A 19559-nucleotide genomic window follows, 5' to 3' on the forward strand; every position below is an offset into this window, starting at 1 on the left:
CTTTCTATTGCTGATGCTGCATAGTTCAGCCTCTTTACACCACTGAGTCCAGTAGAGTGAGGACTTTACAAAAGTGATGCATGAGCTTTAAACATTTTAACCAATGAAGGTTGGGAAGGGTTGTGTTTTTCATTATTTACCTCTGCAAATAGGAAATGGTCTTCCCCGACTCTTCATGAACAAGAAGACTACATTGGACAGTAATTTTCTGCTAGAGGTTGAAAACAATCCTCGGATGTGGAAGATGTCGAAGGCCCTGAAATACACTTGGCCTTCAGGTAGTAGCCTTCTCATAAATTCATCCCCAGAGCCTGTGTTGGTCTTTTATGTCTGGAGTTCACAGACAGTGCTGCTCCTCCACTCTTTGATAGCATTCCGCCTCACACTATGTGTCATCATGGAAATGATGATCTTCTTACTAATTTGGGTTCAGGCAGGCCCTTGTACCTTGGCTGCTATACATGCAGTAGAAAAGCTGTTCATAGGCACCTAATCATTCATTGCCAGGATACAGGAATGTATGTACTCCTCTGACAGAGGGGGAGAGGAGTTGGCCTAACGGCTAGGGCGCTCGACCTCGGACCTGGGGAACTGGGTTCGAGTCTTGGTAATGACGTTGAACATCCGGTGATTTTGGGCCAATCACTTAAACTCCCCGTGCCTAACAAAGAATGAATGTGTGTCCTAATGTAACGTAACTGGTGCCATGTAAAGCGCTCTGATACCTGATTTGATTCAGGTCATGTTCGCGCTTAATAAAACTCTGCAAAAAGAAAAAACCAGACCGGCTGAGGTAATGCTGAAGACAGATATATAAAAATAGCAATTTCCTACTGTTCTTTATCCTCACTACTATTTTACACTCGTCATCTCCCTTCAGCCTTTTTTTCCTTTAGTACGGTTTTCCTTTTTTTGCTGCCTTTTCTTGGTAGGGCAAGTGAAATCCTTCAGAAATTACCACTGCTATTATCAGTTGGCTATCCTCAGTAGCTTTTACATCCAAGTCTTCAGAACACATTTTGGGAAGAGGCAAACGTCGACACTAGAATCATGTTTGTTGATGCTAGGATCAGCACTAGAACTTTCAGCGTCAGAGTGTATAACCACTCACTGTCAACAACACAGTCTAGATTTTCAAGCATTTTCTTGTTCAACATCAAAACTAATTATTGTCGGAAAAAGATTTAGTCGAGCAAGAGTGAAACTACAGAGAGAGACAGAGGGAAGCACAATTGAACTAGTTTCACTATTTAAAATTCTTTTTATTCTGTATTTCATAGTTTAATATACCTTAGTAAAATACTCTGAACTAAGACAAACGGAACTAGTAGAACCAACAGAGAGGTACTTCCGTTATGATGTTAGATGGATATCTCATGGCATGTAAAAACGAAACCCAGGGTCACCTAGAAGTTTAGGACTGTTATATTAGTGGCTCAAGCTATGGACAGTCAATCTTCAAGATCAGAAAAAATGTGAATCCACAGTGATCCAATTTCACAGTCAACAACAAAAAACACATAGTTTTAACCTGTCAACTTTGCGACCACCACTATAAGGAATCGCAGCAAACTGCTAGTAGCCGAACATCAGAGCAAGCATTAGCTTTGTGTTTATTTCCTAAAAGGGATATCAAGATATGAATCTTAAATTCAGAACACAAAACTGAACTGCTAAGCAAGTAAGGCTTTCCAATCATATGTGAATTTCTTGCATTCAAAATGTGTTTTTTTTTTTTTTATAAACTAAACCCAAGCTAATTTTACATCATTTTTGGTAATGAATTGAAACTGAAATTTTAGCAGTGTTTGTAGAGGTCTGTGCATGCATTTCTACAACTTTTCTATAAATCGGAAGTCATTATTTTAGCAAGCTATTTACATAACCTTATATACATAAGCTGTGTTGTTTCCAGGGGATAAACTGAGAAAACAAATTCAGACTAGAATTCTGAATCCAGGAACAGTAGACAAGATTATGTGCACAAACTATATATATATATATATATATATATATATATATATATATATATATATATATATATATATATATATATATATATATATATATATATATTCACTGAAAAAACCATAGGTTTCACACATGTTCTAGTTAGCGGAAATTTTACTGATAAAAAACCAATGAAATTCCCCCGTTATAGTTAGTGCAGGCAACTATAACTCACGCGACCGCAATCCTCTGCTGATGCTAATACTGTATTTAGACACTTATTTGCCCATGTCTTCTTCCATACATTTTTAGCTATACATATATTACAAATATTTTTTTTTCATAAAGACACATATGTCATCAGCAGAAGATTGCGGTCGCGTGAGTTATAGTTGCCTGCACTAACTATAACGGGGGAATTTCATTGGTTTTTTATCAGTAAAATTTCCGCTAACTATAACATGTGTGAAACCTATGGTTTTTTCAGTGAATTTGCAAGGTTTTTTAAATGCTAATTCCTAACTATAACGTGTGTGAAACCTATGGTTTTTTCAGTGAATTTGTACGTTTTTTTAAATGCTAAGTTACTTTACGCCATTCGTGGCGTGCGCACCCACTCAACGCAGTTCGTTCCGTGCGCGCACAGTAAGCACGCGGTGCGCTTCGCGCACCGCGCGCCCACTTTACGCAGTTAGTGCCGTGCACGCACGGTGGGCACGCGGTGCGCGTGCCCACGTTACGCTAGATGGGCCATGTACGCACGATGCGCTTCGCGCACCGTGCGCACATGGAGGACATATGATGCACTTCGTTTTGAAAGGTAATATTTTAATTTTTCGTAATTTTTATAAGCCATGCACAAATGGTGCCCTTCGGGCACCATTTGCACACGGGGTGGACAGAGTGTGGATAATTATTTTTTTTTTTTTTAAATATTATAGTTTATCTCATCTGTTATAAGCAATGCACAAATGGTGCCCTTCGGCCACCAATTGCACACGGGGTGGGGAGAGTGTGGATAATTTTTTTTTTTATATCATTTTTTACCGTACGCGTACGGTAAGCGTAATCGGCGAAATTAGCGAAAAATTTTTTTTTCCGTTTTTGCACTTGGGGGATCTTTGGGGACTCCCTCAACATGGCTATGTGTGTGGGAGCTGTCTAAACAGCCCCTTTACATGTTTTTGTGCTTTGTATTTTCATCATCACTCAGTGCGAGAGAGAAAATGGCGGCCGCCGCTTCCTGGTTTCGGCCGATTCGAATGTTTACTAAGATCTAAGAGCCAATCAGAATCGCGCTCGCGCACGCCACCGTACGCGTACGGTAAGCGTACCGTAAGCTGGCTCAGATATATATATTGATTTAAAGGCTATTTTCTCAGAATCTACTGAACAGATTTACACCAAACCTACAAAAGGCACTTCCTTGACCTGAGGACTACCTCTCTGCCAAATTTCAAGTAATTCTGTTCAGCCGTTCGGGCTGTAGCCCTGTCTAAAGGTCCTATGGAAAAATGCATGGGAAAAACGCGTTTTGGGACCCCCCTTTTATCTCAGCCCCCGCTTGACGAATCCCCCCGAGACTTTCAGGGTAGGAGCGGAGCGGAGCGTAGCGCCCCACCTATTTTGAAAAATTCGCGAGGATTCGTCGACCGGCGCCAAAGTTATTCAAAATAGAATGTTGCGGATTTCCTATGGAAACGTGGTCCTAACTATAACTACCTACTGGCGACCGCCAGTAGGAGATATATATATATATATATATATGAGAGACACATATAGTAAACAAAATGTGGGAACCTAGCATTATTTAATACAAAATACAATTGGAATAAACAAATGTGCAGGGTGCCCCACCTATTCATTGAAACAAAACTATTTTCACAATAAGATGCATACATTTCCATAGGGATTAGATTCAAGGTAGGCTCACATTGAGGCTTATTTATGTAATAAAAACGTTTCAACACATTTGAAAACATAAATACTCACAAACCCAAAGTAACTGAAATGTTAACAAGTGAGATTTGCACATTCTACAATCCTAACCAAGACCAGGGGCCCAGTTTAGATATGGTTGGAAGGCCCGTTTCTTCGCCAGGGCGATGGAGTAAATTACTCTGTCTCCCTGGGGAGATGCCGTCATTTCCAAAGCATCGGCCATCCGTCACGGAGGTTCCTGTCAACGCTTGTTGCAGTTTGGTGCAGGGCTCCGTCAACATGACGTGCATTTAGCAGTTTTCACTCCCCTTCACTGCCAGGGTTTTCCTGGCAGTGAAAAGTGGCCTAATTCCGCCCATCTAAATTAGGTGAACAGAATTACAGATCTGCCTCCGACAGCCGTTACTCCACTGGGCTATTGGAGAGGGAAGTTTAACCATGGTGAGACGGAGTAGTCGCCTCCGTGATTAAACCAAGGTCCACTGACATCTAAATTCGGCAGGTGTGCCACATTTTTGTCTGTAAGGATATTCTGTCGTGACAGAGTATCCTTTCCACCAAGAATTAAATTAATCTCCAAGTCACATGTGTAAATTCACGGGAATTACAAGGTGGAGAAAACACAGAGCTACTGTCATTTGAACTGTCTTTGTTTGGATCAAAGTCTTCATTGCCGAATTAGAAGACTGGAATTAAGGGCTTTGTGACTTTCTATTTTGTGACTTAATTACAGATGCCCCTGGGAACAACCAGGGGTCTGTAGGACGGCATTACAATAGGGTTATGAGAGTCAAATGTGGTGGTACTAAGGCTGGAAAGAGAAACAGCATAGCATAACAAAATTATTAACAGATTTTTTTCAGTTTAACAACAAAATAGATAAATACCAGATTTGAGGCTGTAGCTTCAGAAAAGGAGAGTCCTCTAGGAATAATCAGAATGTGGTCCTGTTCTTTGCTTACTCGAACCTAAAAATGTTGTTAATGGATAAACTGGTTAAACAGGCATACATGGTTAAAGTGCCAAAGATTCAGGTTTTATTTTCATTTTCTACATTAAAAAGAAGCATGAAAATATCAACAGCATCCAGCTCAGCCATTGGTTTACGGTATTCCACAATTTTTCTGGTCTATGACTTTCCATGCTGCATGGCCTTCCTAAACCAACATTTATTTCCTTTGTTATTCCCCACTTCCATTTTCTCTTCGCCTTCTCACAAATCCAAGCATAACCCTCTATTATTGTGGGGATGTTCGCTCAAACCTTTCAGGTAGACTGTGAGCAACGACCCAAAGTCAGTCACACCCATAAAGCATCCTCCCAACTAGCACAACGGGCACTTGGAGTTTGCGGAGGACCCATTTTTAGGACCGTCAATGGACAGCATTTCTACAGCACCCTCCTTGAGCCACACACTCAAATGTACACTGCCCTGCAACTTTAATCACATGTACAATGTCTACCAGCCCAAACGAGATGCAGCCAACACAAAGGAAACGAGCATTGAAAATGCAGTGGGTCGCGCCTTTGACTAAGGTAAAGCCATTTGCTTTGCTAATGGTATTGTATAGCAAAGCAAACGGCTTTAACTTAATAAAAGGCGAGACCTATTGCATTTTTAATGCTTGTTCGGTCTGTGTGCACTGCTCGGGTTGCCTGTATTTACACTGTGCAGATATGCGCGGGCTTTATGGAGGGGGCCTGGTATTTTCTAAATCACGTCGGGTTGTGCCTGGAATGGGACCACGTGGAGGGTTCGGTTGTGTTTTAACAGCTGCCTCGCATTCTCTTGTATAGCACGCTGACACCTTCGGGTAAAGTTCTCGCAATATAAAACTGTATTAAATAAATAAATGGACACAGCTGCACGCACAGCTGTTCAGGGAGGTTAAGCCACAACCTAATCAAAACTGGGAGAAGGAGAGTCCTTTGAAGAGAAGCTTCGACAGAGCAGAAGCGCAACTGCTGAGGGTATGGGTGCTGCAATGTGCGCATAACAATGTATGCCGGAATCTCAATGAAAACAATCGCAACAAATCTCACTAAATTGATTTTAAAAAAAGCACCCGCGTTTCCGAACAAGGCACAGCCATTAAGAATGTGAAATGTGTTGTATGTAAAGATATGGATGGGTGGTCCGCCTCTACCGATATGGGGAAGCTAAAAGCTTGCACCGTATTTTGCCGCGTGAGTTGTCATTTATGGCGCATTTAAAAACAAGCTGGAACAACAATAAATACAGTGTGCGCATCGCTCCAACCGGAATCACAAAAAAAGTCCTCTCCCTGTAATTATAGGAGATAGTAACACGTCGCCAGTAAACGATCCAATCCCGGTAGGCGGGGCCAAAAGGAGACAAGGCGGCAACCAGGAGGGACTAAATAGCCTCATTTACAATTAGAAGACTCCGTTTAGCATAAGCTATGACGGAAAATTACGCACTCAAAAATAAATTAGGGGCGGAGCCGAGACACGACTTCTGGAATCGTATCGATTCCAAGAAGCCCTCGTATGACGAGAGCAGCGCATGCGCTGCTTACGTCAGGCCGAGACCTAAAGATGGTTATAATTCCAACAATAAACGCAGAAGGCTCCTCTATTTCAAAAGCCTCTGTGCTAATAATCAAAACATGCATGCACGGCAGAAGGCCAAGTAAATGTATGCATGGCTTGACCACCTTAAAAGACTAGCGGGATCTTTACGGATTTTTTCTTTAGCAAGGCTTCAATTAAATGTGTATTGGTTCAGATGAAGATGGAAGTGGTGAATTTCCAATTGTTTTTTTAAGGTAAGGGGGTTTTGGATGGCTCCTTAGCTGAAAGGAAGGTATTGCAAAATATGGCTGCAACATCAGTAAAGCCAAATATTCGAAAATCTACCTCTTGCCCTTTCTGAGCTAGTAAGACTGGCCGGCAAATGGAGAGGGAATGGGAGCGTTTCTTGAAGCGCATTACATTTTTAATCTTTATTAATCTACTATATTGGGTCATTGAGAAGCCAATTTCTGACCAAATTTTTTATATAGAAAAAAATGTGTTCTGGAGCACAGAGAGGCAAAAGGAGGATGGAGATCTGCAGTATGAAACAAGCTTCTGTCCGGTCAGATAGGTGGAGCGCATCTTCAGACAGAGGCTGATAGTTATGAAAAGTGACGACAATACCGAGAAGAGGATAGAAAAATTACACTGAGCAAACAGACCACGCAGGGCACAGGTGGTGTAAAGATCTCTTTTGAATGAACTTGAAGTCTATTGCTATTACCAGAAATGGAGAAGAGTGCAACTCTTACGAATTATTGTGGAGAAATCGGAAGAACTATTTTTTTTATTAATATATACATTTTTTTCTCTGTATGCAAGACATGTGGGGGAGCAGGGGGTCAGGACTCATGAAACCAATTCCTGACTAAGCTTGGTGTCTACAACCATTGGCACTTATAGAAAAGATTAAGTCAAATGCATCTCTTTCAAAAGACTACTTTAGTTCAATTTAATAGTTAATACAAGTAGTGGTATCCTGTTTGTTGAAATTTCACACAGTCTTTCACCAGTGCATGCTCTTGGTCTACGTGGGACCACTATTTTCCAATTCCCTGCTCTACTCAGAGAAAGAAAAGCTTTGTTCCAGCAATGTCTGAGCCAAGATGTCGGGTTCTCAAGGTGTGTTGTGTGAGGTTCAATACAGCAACAATCGAAAAAGTAGGTATTTGTAATCCACCTCTCTCAATTATAATTAGGGCTCCCGGTTTTCCGTTTTTACGGATTTATACATATAAATACAGACGGAAATCTATATTTCCTTTGTCTGTATTTATATTTATAAACGGCAAAATACTAGCAAATTTGGCCACGCTGCCGTCGGGTATTTTGCTACCGACGGGGCACTTCGAATGCCATCCACCAAACAACGAGCATGCCTCTGATGTATGCACAAAAGTCAGCAACTGACTGCACAAACATGAAGGTCAGTCAGCCATTGCAGGGGCGTAACATACACCCCCGCAGCCCCCGCGGTGCGGGGGCCCCCAGTCTTCAGTACATGAAGGGGGGCCCCCTCAGCTCTTCTGCAACCATGAGCAGCCGGAGCTGTTACTCTGTGCCATCTCCAGCAATTATTTGCCGCTGTCTCTATTCATAAAATAAGATGAATAACAGGAGATGCGGGTCTTTACTGAACAAACTCATCAAGTACCGTGCAGCCAGCTCGTCAGCCTGGCGCACGACCATGTCTCACCTTCTCGCCTTCGGCTCGTGAGTGAAGGTGCGATGCTGTTTGTTCTCCCCCCCCCCCCCCCCCCCCCATTCAGCTATTTTACGAGTTGGAAGGAAATGAACTGTTAGACTCTCCGAAATGAGTCTTGGGCCGCCACCGTGACCGAAGACCGAACAGTACTTATTGGTCCAATTTAGGCGGCAGTGAAAAGGACTCTTCGACTCAGCTGTGGGCGCGTGCGCCCATTCATCACAATCACACGCCCACAGCAACATATGCTCTGGCTGGCAGAGCAGGTGTTGGCGCCGTTCGTGTGTGTAAAGCCCTATCTCAATTATGCGGAAAAGACGCATGAACTTAAGGTACACTGGTTGGGTTAGCGTGGAGAGATGAATCAATTTGCAATGAAGCTGTTCTGCTCATGGCATCTTATCCTTTCGGAGCAAATTGAGGTGATAAATCAGGCTCGTCACTCAACAGGCCCCTTTCAGCCCAGCCTACTGCAGGGAACAAGGAAACATTCCGCTGGTAATGTCGGGTGCAAATTTAAGAGCCTAACTCGAAATTAAAAGTAAAAACAATAGCAAGGGTTGCACTACAGGTGCCACTGCCAACGGGAGGACAGGGACATTAACAGTGGTGGAGTTTGATGGAGGAAGACCAGAGGTAAATTAATCTTTTGATCACAAGGGACATGGCACTGCGCTAATACGCCTGTGCCATCATGCCTCGAGCCTGAACATGGGCGGCGTCATATTTGTCAATCTGTCAGAGCACTAATAGGTGCAGTCTGGTATCAGCAGCGTTTGGTCACAATGTCTTGCTATTTTAAGGATGTTTGAAGGGGCAGAGATAGTGGCTTATTTTTCTTGGTGTGTTTAGTTACAAATGTGCCCGGAAAGTTAGGAAATGCTGCCTTCTAAAACGTCAGGCAAAGTTTACCAACGTCACCTGAGGAAAATTCCCCCTCTCCGCCACTGAGTCACTTCAGGTGGATATGGGCCCCTGAAGGTCAGAGTATGCAGCTCCCACCCGTGTCCTGTGTAAAAGGCAACTCTCACAGGGGGTAGACACTGCCCGCAGTCTGGTAAAAAGGGGTGAAATAAACAACAAAGCCTCGTTAACATGTAAATGGTCTTTTTAAAGACCTGTGAAGTACTCGGGTGCGGCTTGTCAGCTTTGTTATCTCGCACAGCAAGAAACTCCATCTAATTTGAAGCACAATCTTTTGGAGCTGTTGCATCGCCTTTAGGAGTAAGGGATACATAGTCAAGCAGGAAGGAGAGCGAGAACGACAAAGCAGCACAGCCCACTAATTAGCCATCCAAGATCTATCATTTTTTTGTCCTAAATTTTTTATTTGTTTTCTAGTACAATATAGCCTATATTGTACTAGAAAACGAATAAAATTGTCAATTTAAATAAATGTGGAAAAATACTAGCTGTAGCGTCGTCCTTTGCTTGTGGCAAAAATAAATGTGGATAAATACAGAAAAAATGCCCCAAAAATAAATATGGATAAATACAGACGGAAATGGCAAAAAAATAAATACCATAAAACCGGGAGCCCTAATTATAATAAGGATCTTTGGCACGGATTTGTAATCTGAATTTCAGTAGTTTCATCAAGCCTGTAACTTTCTTTCCCACTTGCGCCTGGGAATGAGAAAAGCTGTGCTGGTCACAATGAATGAGCCCTGTCCCAACAGCACATGCCTAAAATCATGGGTTTGGTTTGCGAAGTTACAATCCTCGCCCCCCCCCATGCAAAGCCCCTTCATCAAACATAGAAATAATGAGAATTTAGAAATTCCAAGAAAATAGTTGAATGACAGGTGAAACAGCTTCCTAAAGCAAACCCGGCAGTAACGCAAAGTCCTTTTATGTAAAGAGTTATAACATCTAATATAGCCCTCATTAGGGTCAACATGTGCTCATATACAGATAGTGCCCACACTGAATTCACAACTCGGTAATGCCCTCCATGCCAACTCACAAGATACAAAAGGAGTGGGCAAGGCCATCTGGATACTTAAAATTAGCCAATAAAAGCAGAGGAGACCAATGCTGGTGACACCCAGTCTACTAAAAAAAAATAAAAAAAATACTAACACCACCATACTTGTTATGGTTTTAATTCATCACTGTGTTCTACAACTTTTTAAAATATTTCTAATTTACATAGGGATCCTTACACGCAAATAATTTATATGGACGTTTATGAATCAATCTCAGGCAGAAGCATTTCGAAGCACTATCTTGTTCAGGGGGAAGCTCACAATGCACGACGACACATACAGTCCAAAGAACCCACAGACAACCGGTAAACCAAACAAGCATTGGCATAGCCAATAGGTCTCGCCTTTGGGATCTTATAAGTGTTTAGCCGTGCAACAGTTGTATAACTAAAGACTTTTAAGGTCCCAAAAGAGAGACCTATTGGCTATGCAAAGCAGCCCTGCAGCCGCGAAAGTAAAAGTGATCGCGATCAAACATCAAAGCGGCCGCTAAAGTGAAAGTAATCGCGGTAAAGCACGGCACGCGCGCCCGCGCACATGCACTGTCTCTAGGCTGGCCTGGTAGCACTTTTTGGAGCCCTCTCAATAAGTCTCGCCAGACCAGCGCATGCACTGGGTCAGGCGAGACCTAACCAGCGCATGCACTGGGTCAGGCGAGACCTAAAAACAGATACATTTATTACACATCATCTGATGCTATGCCCGCAGATAATTTGCACAAGATTGGATTTTGATGGCCATACCCATATGGAGATGGACGCTTTCACCTGATTTGATTAAGTTATTAAAATGCATGCAGTGCAGATAGCGTAGTCTAGTAGGTACCACTAAGCTTCAAATGTTGATAGCTCTTTAGTTTGCAAACATTGTTTTCTCCTCAGAAGTCTTCCAAACAGTACTTTGGCTGAAATATTATCGAACGGCAGTTCATTACTTGTTTTAAATTCATGCTAAAAGCTCAAATATTTGGAAACAAGAGACATTCATTTTTAGTCTGAATTATTTTACTTTAGCAACCCTTGCCAAGAAAAAGTATCTGCCTTTTATGTAGCTTGAAAAAACACCTTCAGCAGGATAACACGTGTGTATATTTTAAACCCATTTCTTCTCGACTTTTATCATATTCTTTCTCTTCGATTAGCGTGTGCTTAGCCCGCAGCAGCTGTGAAAACTAACTGTCATTTCCAAGATGATGGATTGTAACTGCATTATTCCTAAAGGCTATTGCTGTTTGATGGTTTCTGAAGCAATTTGGTTTGGATTCCCATCTGACTTCTCGCCACTTGCACAAGAAGAAAGTTAAATTAAGTTCGGGCTAATGCTTGATGTACACTTAATCCATCTGTGGTAGGTGGTTAGCATGGACGTGCTCGGCTCCAAATGTTCCCTTGCCCCTCAGTAAATGATCGAGATAATCAATGTACTAGTGAACATACATAACAAATTTATTGCTCCATTCAGGATCCTGCCGCGTCTGATTAATTAAAAAATAAAACAAAGATATTTGCAATTGTTGGTAGGCTGCATTTGATTCAACAGATTTGAAAGTTAATTGCAAATGCAATCTACTTTGCCATTGAAAATAAGCGTAGCCAATGAAAGAAAATGTCCAAATTTTCTGCAGCGTTTAAGGTCTTGCTTTGGCATTTAAGACTCCCCGCATTCGGGTTTTTAAAATGAAAGCACAGGAAAGAGTCACACTAAAACTGTACAAACACTGATGTGGTTCTAATGGAGTTAAAACCGAAGACAGTAGCATAGGTCTCAGTCCTCACCAGAGGGATAAAAGGTAAGCTTGTGGGGTGCATCTAGAGCTAAGCACACTTTAAATTTGCAAAAGCACAGCCTGGCCACCAAGTCGTAGTTGGGACTACCGGATTTTGACACATGACGAACACCTCATCTTGTTATTGAATAACCATTGGTGAATTACTGAAACTGCCCAGCCTTCGGAGTAATACAGAGGCATGTTATTACCATAGTTTAGGAAACTAAATGAAGGTTGACAAGTTAAGCCATCAAAAGAGTTAATAGATCAAATGGGAGCATGCCAATAATGAAATGGAGATATTGATTACGGCAGATCAAGAGGTCATGGAGGTTTTAAACCTGCATGTAAGAAAGTTCACTTTCATACAAGATGACCAAGGTTTCAAAGACTGGATCTAGACGTTTTGCACTGTGCGTGCAAATCAGATGGCTACCGAGCTAGATGTTTTCATTGCCGGAATGTCTTAAAGTACATTCGATCATGTGCCTATGGGTTAACAAATAAATCCAATTATAAATCTGTGTTTAAATAACATTAAAAAATAATTGATGCATATCACTGTTTGAAGGGGGATTAATAAACTCAACATTTCTAGATAACTTCAACCACAGAGCAAGAGACATTTTGAGAACAAATATTTGTGGGTGTATCAAAGGGCTGTGTGATTTCAACGCTTCATTTCTGATAAATTAAGGAAATCATATTTATAAGATACTAAAAATTGCAATTGTTGGATCTTCGATCAATTATCCTGTATGGCTCCTAAGCCCTTAAAATTATCACCAATATCAAAAACACATTGGTACTCACTTTTACTTTTGGCTAAAACTATTAAGGCATGATTACAATAAATGACTAACTAGGAAAAATATTATTAAAATATATAGAATATTGTGCCCATCATGCTGATTGAAGTGAAGGGATGTTCAAGTTACTGACAGTGTTCACATTGTCAGAGGAGAGAATGTAAATGAAATTGGTATACCAAATCAGGGCAAAACACAATCTGACAAAACATTTCTCACTGTAATGTAGGAGCTTGGGAAGTGTGCCCATCCAAAGAGGTCAGCCAGTCGGTACATGCTAGCAAGTTTACAACGGGCTAGCTTTTCTCCTTTAACCAAGCAGGACTCTGGCAGTGCATGGAGGTCATTGATAGGTGTAACTACACCCAAGCCTAAAGAAAATACATATAAAAAAAGTAAGAGAAAAGTAATAAAACAACAATTGGTGTAAATTCAAATTAAAAGAACACAACGTATTTAATACATTTGCACTCTGAGCTAAAACACACACTTCCACTAACTGAATATGGAAACAAAACGGCTGGGGAGTAAGGCAATGCTTAAGTATACCAGGAACAATCAAAGTTATCCCATGCATCCTCAACCAGCCTCTTAAAGCTCTCTTCTGGCCACACTTCTCAGTTACCAGACAAGGTATCAGGTAAAAAAAAAAAAAAAAAAAAGTACCTGGACTGCACCAGAAACTTGGGCAATGAGCGGTGGCGAAGATATAGATATATATATATATATATATATATATATATATATAACATTTATTTCATTTGGTCTTTATTTCGATAAAATTTCATCATAAAAGACAATTTACAACCAAGAAAAAAAAAAAAAAGATAAAATACAATCGAAAGAAGTATTTAAAAAGCATGAACAGTGAAACACAATGGATGGAGATCAAAATCATAACATCTCTCAGGTAATCGGTTGCCTCCTATTTCTAATTATCCAGACCCAGCCTAGAAATGTGGCCACTGCGATTACAACACTTTCACCGGTATCAAATCGCAGGATACTAAGAGCAACAAATCCCTGCCTAGTTCCCAGAGTACGACATATAGGTTTGAGCCATTTGGCCCTAGGTGTAGCATATGCCGGGCAAGCAAAGAATATATGCCCAACTGAGTCAACACAGTCTGAGCACCAACTACAGGAGTCGCAGGCCCCAGCCTTCCATTTTTTTGTAAATGATTTGGTAGGTAGGGAACCGACCCTGAATTGGTGATAGAGTTTCCTATCTCTGGGCCTAGTGATAGTGTCCCAATAATCTTCTAAAACAGGGACTGTTTTATATTTAAAAAACCTGCCTGACAATGACTCAGCAGGAACTAAAGAGATGTGTTTTTGGGATACCATTGACCAATAAAGATCTTTAAAATGTTTTTTTTGATGGAAAGGGGTTGTTAGCTGGGTCAGTCCAAAGGATTCCCAGACCCATGGATTCCAGTAATAATCTGATGTGCTTGCACCAGGAGATGTTACCAGCTCCCAGAATGGAGCGGACATCCAGGAATGCCTTGGCATAAGGACCTAATTCCGGTACCGTCCAAAATCTCCTCCAAAAAGCCAGTGGTTTGAACCTGGCAATGTCGTCAAGGGAGTGACATCCAAGATCCAACAAAAGCGGTTTCACTGGGGTGGAGCTGGGGAGGCCCGTAATCTTTCTAAAAAATTTATACTGTGCTTTGACCAAGGGAGAAAGATCGGCAAAACCCCAGAGTTCAGCGCCATACAGGATCGCGGAATTGATCCTTACATCATAGATTTTAATGGGAGGACCTATCATTTTCGTCTGGGATTGCTTTTGTTCCTTAGCCAAGCAGCCCGAAAGTTGGGCGAATTTAAGAGAGAGTACGTCTATTTGTGGCCTCCAATTCAACTTATTTTCAAAAACAACACCCAAATAAGTCATGACATTTGTTCGTTCCAATATGTCATTATTCATAGACACCTGGCCTTTCACAGGTTTCCCTTTATTGAAAACCATGTATTTGGTTTTAGAGATATTAACTAGCAGGTCGTAATGAGAGCAGAAGTTGGAAAATACATTCAGAGCCGACTGCAGCCCGGACAGGGTTTGGGATAAAAGTAGGGTGTCGTCCGCAAACATGAGGAGGGGTATTTTGGAACCACCCAGCGTGGGGGCGTCCGTAGATGTATTAGAAAAATATTGCACAACTCTATTAATGAATAATAAAAATAGGGTGGGCGCAAGGACGCACCCTTGTCTGACACCTCTACTAACATTGAATCTTTCAGTAACCTGCCCTTGATTCCCCCAACGAACTTGAGCAAAATTGGGGGCGCTAGAGGGCGCCGGACCAACATGGCCGCACACCTGTGAGGCTCTCGCCGGCCGGGCGCTTCCACGCTTCACTATTCCATCCTGCATCGGGGAACCACAGTTTTAACAGGCTCGACTGTTGGGCCAGGGTCCGGAGACTGCCCATAGTGACTCTGGAATCAATCCGATCGACGATTCGGCGGAGGCGACCGTCGAAACTTCCTGCGGCTGCTGCTGCCACTCGCCTGGAAAGCGGAGGCCGGCTGCCACGCACACGCTGCACCGGGGATCCAGCGTGCGCGCTAGGCCACGAAACGCGGCCGACAACGGAGGAGGAGATCGGCAGCTGGCGCACATCCGGGGGTACTTGTTGACCCTCGTGGACCACCTGAAGAGCCGGTAAGGCGGGGGCATGCTATGGCCTTGCGGGAGGTGTCAGATCCTTAAGAAACCACCCTGGGACGATTCTAGACTGACTTGTGGGGATCGGCGTAGCCCTGCCCCCCCCGTGGCTGCAGTGGAGCCCTGGTTGTGACTGCCCCCACCTCGGAGCTTGCTGTGAGGTCGTGCCTGCCATATGTACTGGACCTGGACGGGGTGTTGCGGAATGAGGTGACCTCACGAGGGGCAGTGGTCGCGAACGGCATCTGGCGCTTTGCTGGGGAACGGCGCTGCCGGCCCCCTGCGTGGGGCCCTCCCCTGCCGCGGCGACCCTAGTGGATTACGAGTCGCAGCGCTGACCGCGGAGGGGGTTGCTGCATACGCTGGCGGTCGGCTCGAGCTGGTGGTCGGTTGGAGGGGTGCCCGGCTAGTACTGTCGGCGAAGGCCGGGGCCTTCCTCCTGGCGGGGGCCCCTGACGCTGTCACATTGTGCTGACATCCTTCCATCTTGCTGCATATTTATGGGCTCCCCGCTTGGCGGCCATCAGATGTGAATCCTGCTGAGAAATATTTGACGTGCTGCCCGGTTCCTACACGGCCGCACGCACCCAGCCATTGACTGTCATACTGAGTCTGCTCCCTGTTGGCTACCAGGACTGAGGGCTCGGTCGTCGCCTGACATAATGGGGAAGACTGATGCTAAGCAGTCCCGGCTCCCATTCGAGTCCCAGAAGAAGAAACCCAGGGCCTCACCGCCGGGAGATGGAGAGCCTGAGGGGGGCGACGCTGAAGAGGTGGACTGGAAGGCGCTCCTTTTGAACATGCAGGCCAGCCTCACTTCCATAGATTCTAAGATTGATGGCATGTCTCGTCGTCTCGACTCCGTAGTGCACAGACTAGACCAGCAGGAAGAACGGGCCAAGGAGGCGGAGCAGCGGATTTCGGAGCTGGAGGATGGGGCATCGGTCACCACCTCCAAGGTCTCGCAAATGGAGAGACTGTTGAAAGTCATCGCCGACAAGAACGAGGACTTGGAGGCGAGATCGCGTCGCAACAACGTACGCCTTATTGGTCTGGCGGAGTCTACCTCAGTAGGGAAAATGGAACTTTTCGTTGAAAAACTCCTGTCTGACCTCTTTGGCGCAGATGCATTCTCTCCACAACTGGTGGTGGAGCGGGCCCACCGCACTTTGGGCCCCCGCCCGTGCCAGGTGTGCCCCCGCGGCCTGTAGTAATCCGCTTCCTCAATTACAGAGATCGGGACACTTTGCTCCGACTGGCCAGGGAAAAGCAACCTGTCCTCTATGACAATACCACACTGTCATTCTTCCCGTCGCAAATTTGGACCGGTCAAGAAACGACTGCAGCAAAAAGGACTTCAATATTCTATGTTATACCCGGCCCGGCTGCGGGTGGTCCACCTTGGCAGACCCCATGTATTTCAGGATCCGTCCCAAGTTGAACTCTTCCTGAAGGACTGCAAAACATCTTCCGAACCAACCCGATCCTCATTAGAAAGGGCTGGTTCCCGATCCCCCACCTCTGCCATTGACTGAGTTGGTATTTCCAGCTGTTAACATGTTACATTAATGATACTCCCAGGGTTGGCCTTGCTCTTCCTATGCTTTTCTGTTGAGGCTTAGTGCTGGTCACGCAAACACCTATGTATCTTCGCCCTCTACTATTGAGCCACCACTTGTTAGGCCTTGCTGGTTTAGTTGGTTCCTCGATGAGGTTTACATTTAAATGCGCCCTGGCACCGACCTCCCCCTTCCCGCGTTACCGCTGGACCTTGGCTCCGGGGGATAGCGGGTGCGATATCGGGGGAGTGGGATGGCGGGTCTGGACCCCTAGTGTCCCCCTTTTGGGTGTTCCCCAATCAGTAAATGTTAGGACATTGTAGGATTGTAAGGGGTGGGGGTGATGCCAGACGTGATTGGGATGTCGGGGTGGGTGGGTGGGTGGGTTCTCGAGGGTATGTTCTGGGTTTGTTCTTTTTTTTCAGCATGAGCGTTGCACACATATTTTTTGAAGTAACACAGTATGCCGCCCTTTGTAGACAACTGAACCTGTGGAATTGCTGCCTAAAGGGCCTCTTCACCTGTACTGCCTCTTTTAGTGAACGCGACCCACGCCACACACACTGAGCGGGGAGGGGGGGGGCTGCTCACTGCTATTACCTGGAATGTCAGGGGACTGGGGGACCCGAGAAAGCGACGACGAATTTTGGGTGCCTTAGACAGGTTGAATGTCCAGGTTGTCTTTCTGCAAGAGACTCATATGGACCCCCTCCGCGGGAGCACCTTCGCTGCCAGATGGGCTGCTCACTCGATTCATGCGCCCTACTCCTCCTATGCAAGAGGCACTACTATTCTGGTAAAAAGAGGCGTTCCCTATGTCCCCCTGGGTACTGCAACAGACCGAGAGGGTCGATATTGTCTAGCATGGGGCAGGATGGGTACCGAGACTATCTCCCTAGCCTGCTCTTATGGACCCAACTGCGATAACCCTAGCAGCTTCATTACTCTCTGGAACAAGAACCGGGAGGTGGGATCCACACATCTCATCTGGGGGGGGGGGGGGGGGATTTCAACGCTGTCTTAGACCCCGCTATGGATCGATCCAACCCCTCTATACACCACTATACTACCACACATAGATATCTGAGGGGCATATGCGACACTCAGGATGTCGTGGATACCTGGCGTCACTTACACCCGATTTCCCTGGAGGGCACGCACTGGAATAATGCATATGCCACATGGGCCAGACTGGACTACCTTATGGTAAATAGAGCCTTGGCCCCTTCCCTGGTGGATGTGCAGCATGTCGGCCGAACGTTCTCTGACCACTCCCCGGTACTGGCCAAGTTCCGTTTACAGGACATTCTAGGTAGATCCCCCCACGTGGCGACTCCAGCCAAATATCTTACTTGATGACCTGTTCCGTGCTGAATTATCTCAAGAACTAGAAGACTTCCTGTCCCTTAACAAGGGGTCAGTGGACCGAGTGGCCACCTTATGGGAAGCGCTCAAGGTCACAATACGGGGGTTCTGCATCTCTAAGGGCTCCGGGGTGTTGAAAGCCTTACGCAACACGCTACATACATTAGAGTCCACACTCCACGCCTTGGAGACTAGCCCAGACTACGCCGACAATACAAATGCACAGGCAAAATACCGCGAGGCACTATCGGACTACATGGCCACCGCTGACAGAGGTCAATTTCCGGGGCAAATATTTCAAGCCTCGTACATACGGGGATGGGGAAAGACCCGGTAGATCTTTGGCGGGAGCGGTCCGCCCCCTGAGGGGCTCTAATTTCGTGTTGGAGCTGGAGGGGGAGGATGGAACTCCTATACGTGACACACACTCGATTTTGGAGGCTTTCACTTCACACTATTCCACACTTTACTCTACTACCAGAGTCGGTGCATTAGATCTGGACGATTACCTGAAGGAGCTCACGCTGGGCTGGCTTTCAGACCGTCAGCGGGAGTTTCTGGCGGAATCGATAGGCCTGGAGGAGGTTAGAGATGCGATTAATCAGATGGCACCAGGGAAGGCCCCGGGTCTGGACGGGTTACCCATGGATTTTTACAAGGCATACATAGACATCTTGGCTCCGGTACTCCAGGGGGTCTTTCTGGAGGCACACGGGTCGGGCACACTCCCTCCATCTATGCAAGAGGCACTGATTACCTCCTTATTAAAACCGGGGAAGCCACCTCAATTCTGTGACTCCTACCGCCCGCTTTCTTTAATTAACTGACGCCAAAATCTTGACTAAAATACTTGCTAATCGTTTACAGTTGTTGTTGGGAGGCTTGGTGTTATCGGATCAGGCGGGCTTCGTCCCTGGCAGGGCCACCTCCAATAATCTCAGGACGCTATTTTCCATCATGCACAATGTGGACCCGGAATTGCCGTTGGTGGCGGTCTTTTTGGACGCCACCAAGGCCTTTGACTCCCTGGAATGGGACTATCTTAATTGTATCTTGCGTAACATGGGGATGCCCGGGGTTTCACGCGCTGGATTGATATCCTCTATGACCGACCGGTTGCGAGGGTGGGGGTGAATGGGCGCATATCGGAAGCCTTTGGGGTGTCGCGTGGTACCAGTCAGGGGTGCCCCTTATCCCCGCTGTTTGCAGTGGCGATGGAACCGCTGGCTGCCCGGCTCCGGCAACACCACCGAGATAAG

General features: G+C 45.0%; 1 protein-coding gene across 7 annotated transcripts in view; it reads right to left on the bottom strand.

The window, feature by feature from the left end:
* ADD3 (adducin 3) overlaps window positions 1-19559 on the bottom strand; it is a 326180-nt gene that overhangs the window by 84237 nt on the left and 222384 nt on the right. For all 7 annotated transcript variants that reach the window (XM_085603444.1, XM_085603437.1, XM_085603440.1 and 4 more), the window contains 2 exons: window positions 12919-13070; window positions 4779-4859 (listed from right to left, as the gene is read on the bottom strand). In XM_085603444.1, coding sequence (XP_085459570.1) covers window positions 4779-4859; window positions 12919-13070 — 233 coding nt within the window. The remainder of the gene's footprint in view (window positions 1-4778; window positions 4860-12918; window positions 13071-19559) is intronic.

Source organism: Triturus cristatus, chromosome 1_2, assembly GCF_964204655.1.
Source record: "Triturus cristatus chromosome 1_2, aTriCri1.1, whole genome shotgun sequence".
In the NCBI taxonomy this organism is placed as follows: Eukaryota; Metazoa; Chordata; class Amphibia; order Caudata; family Salamandridae; genus Triturus; species Triturus cristatus.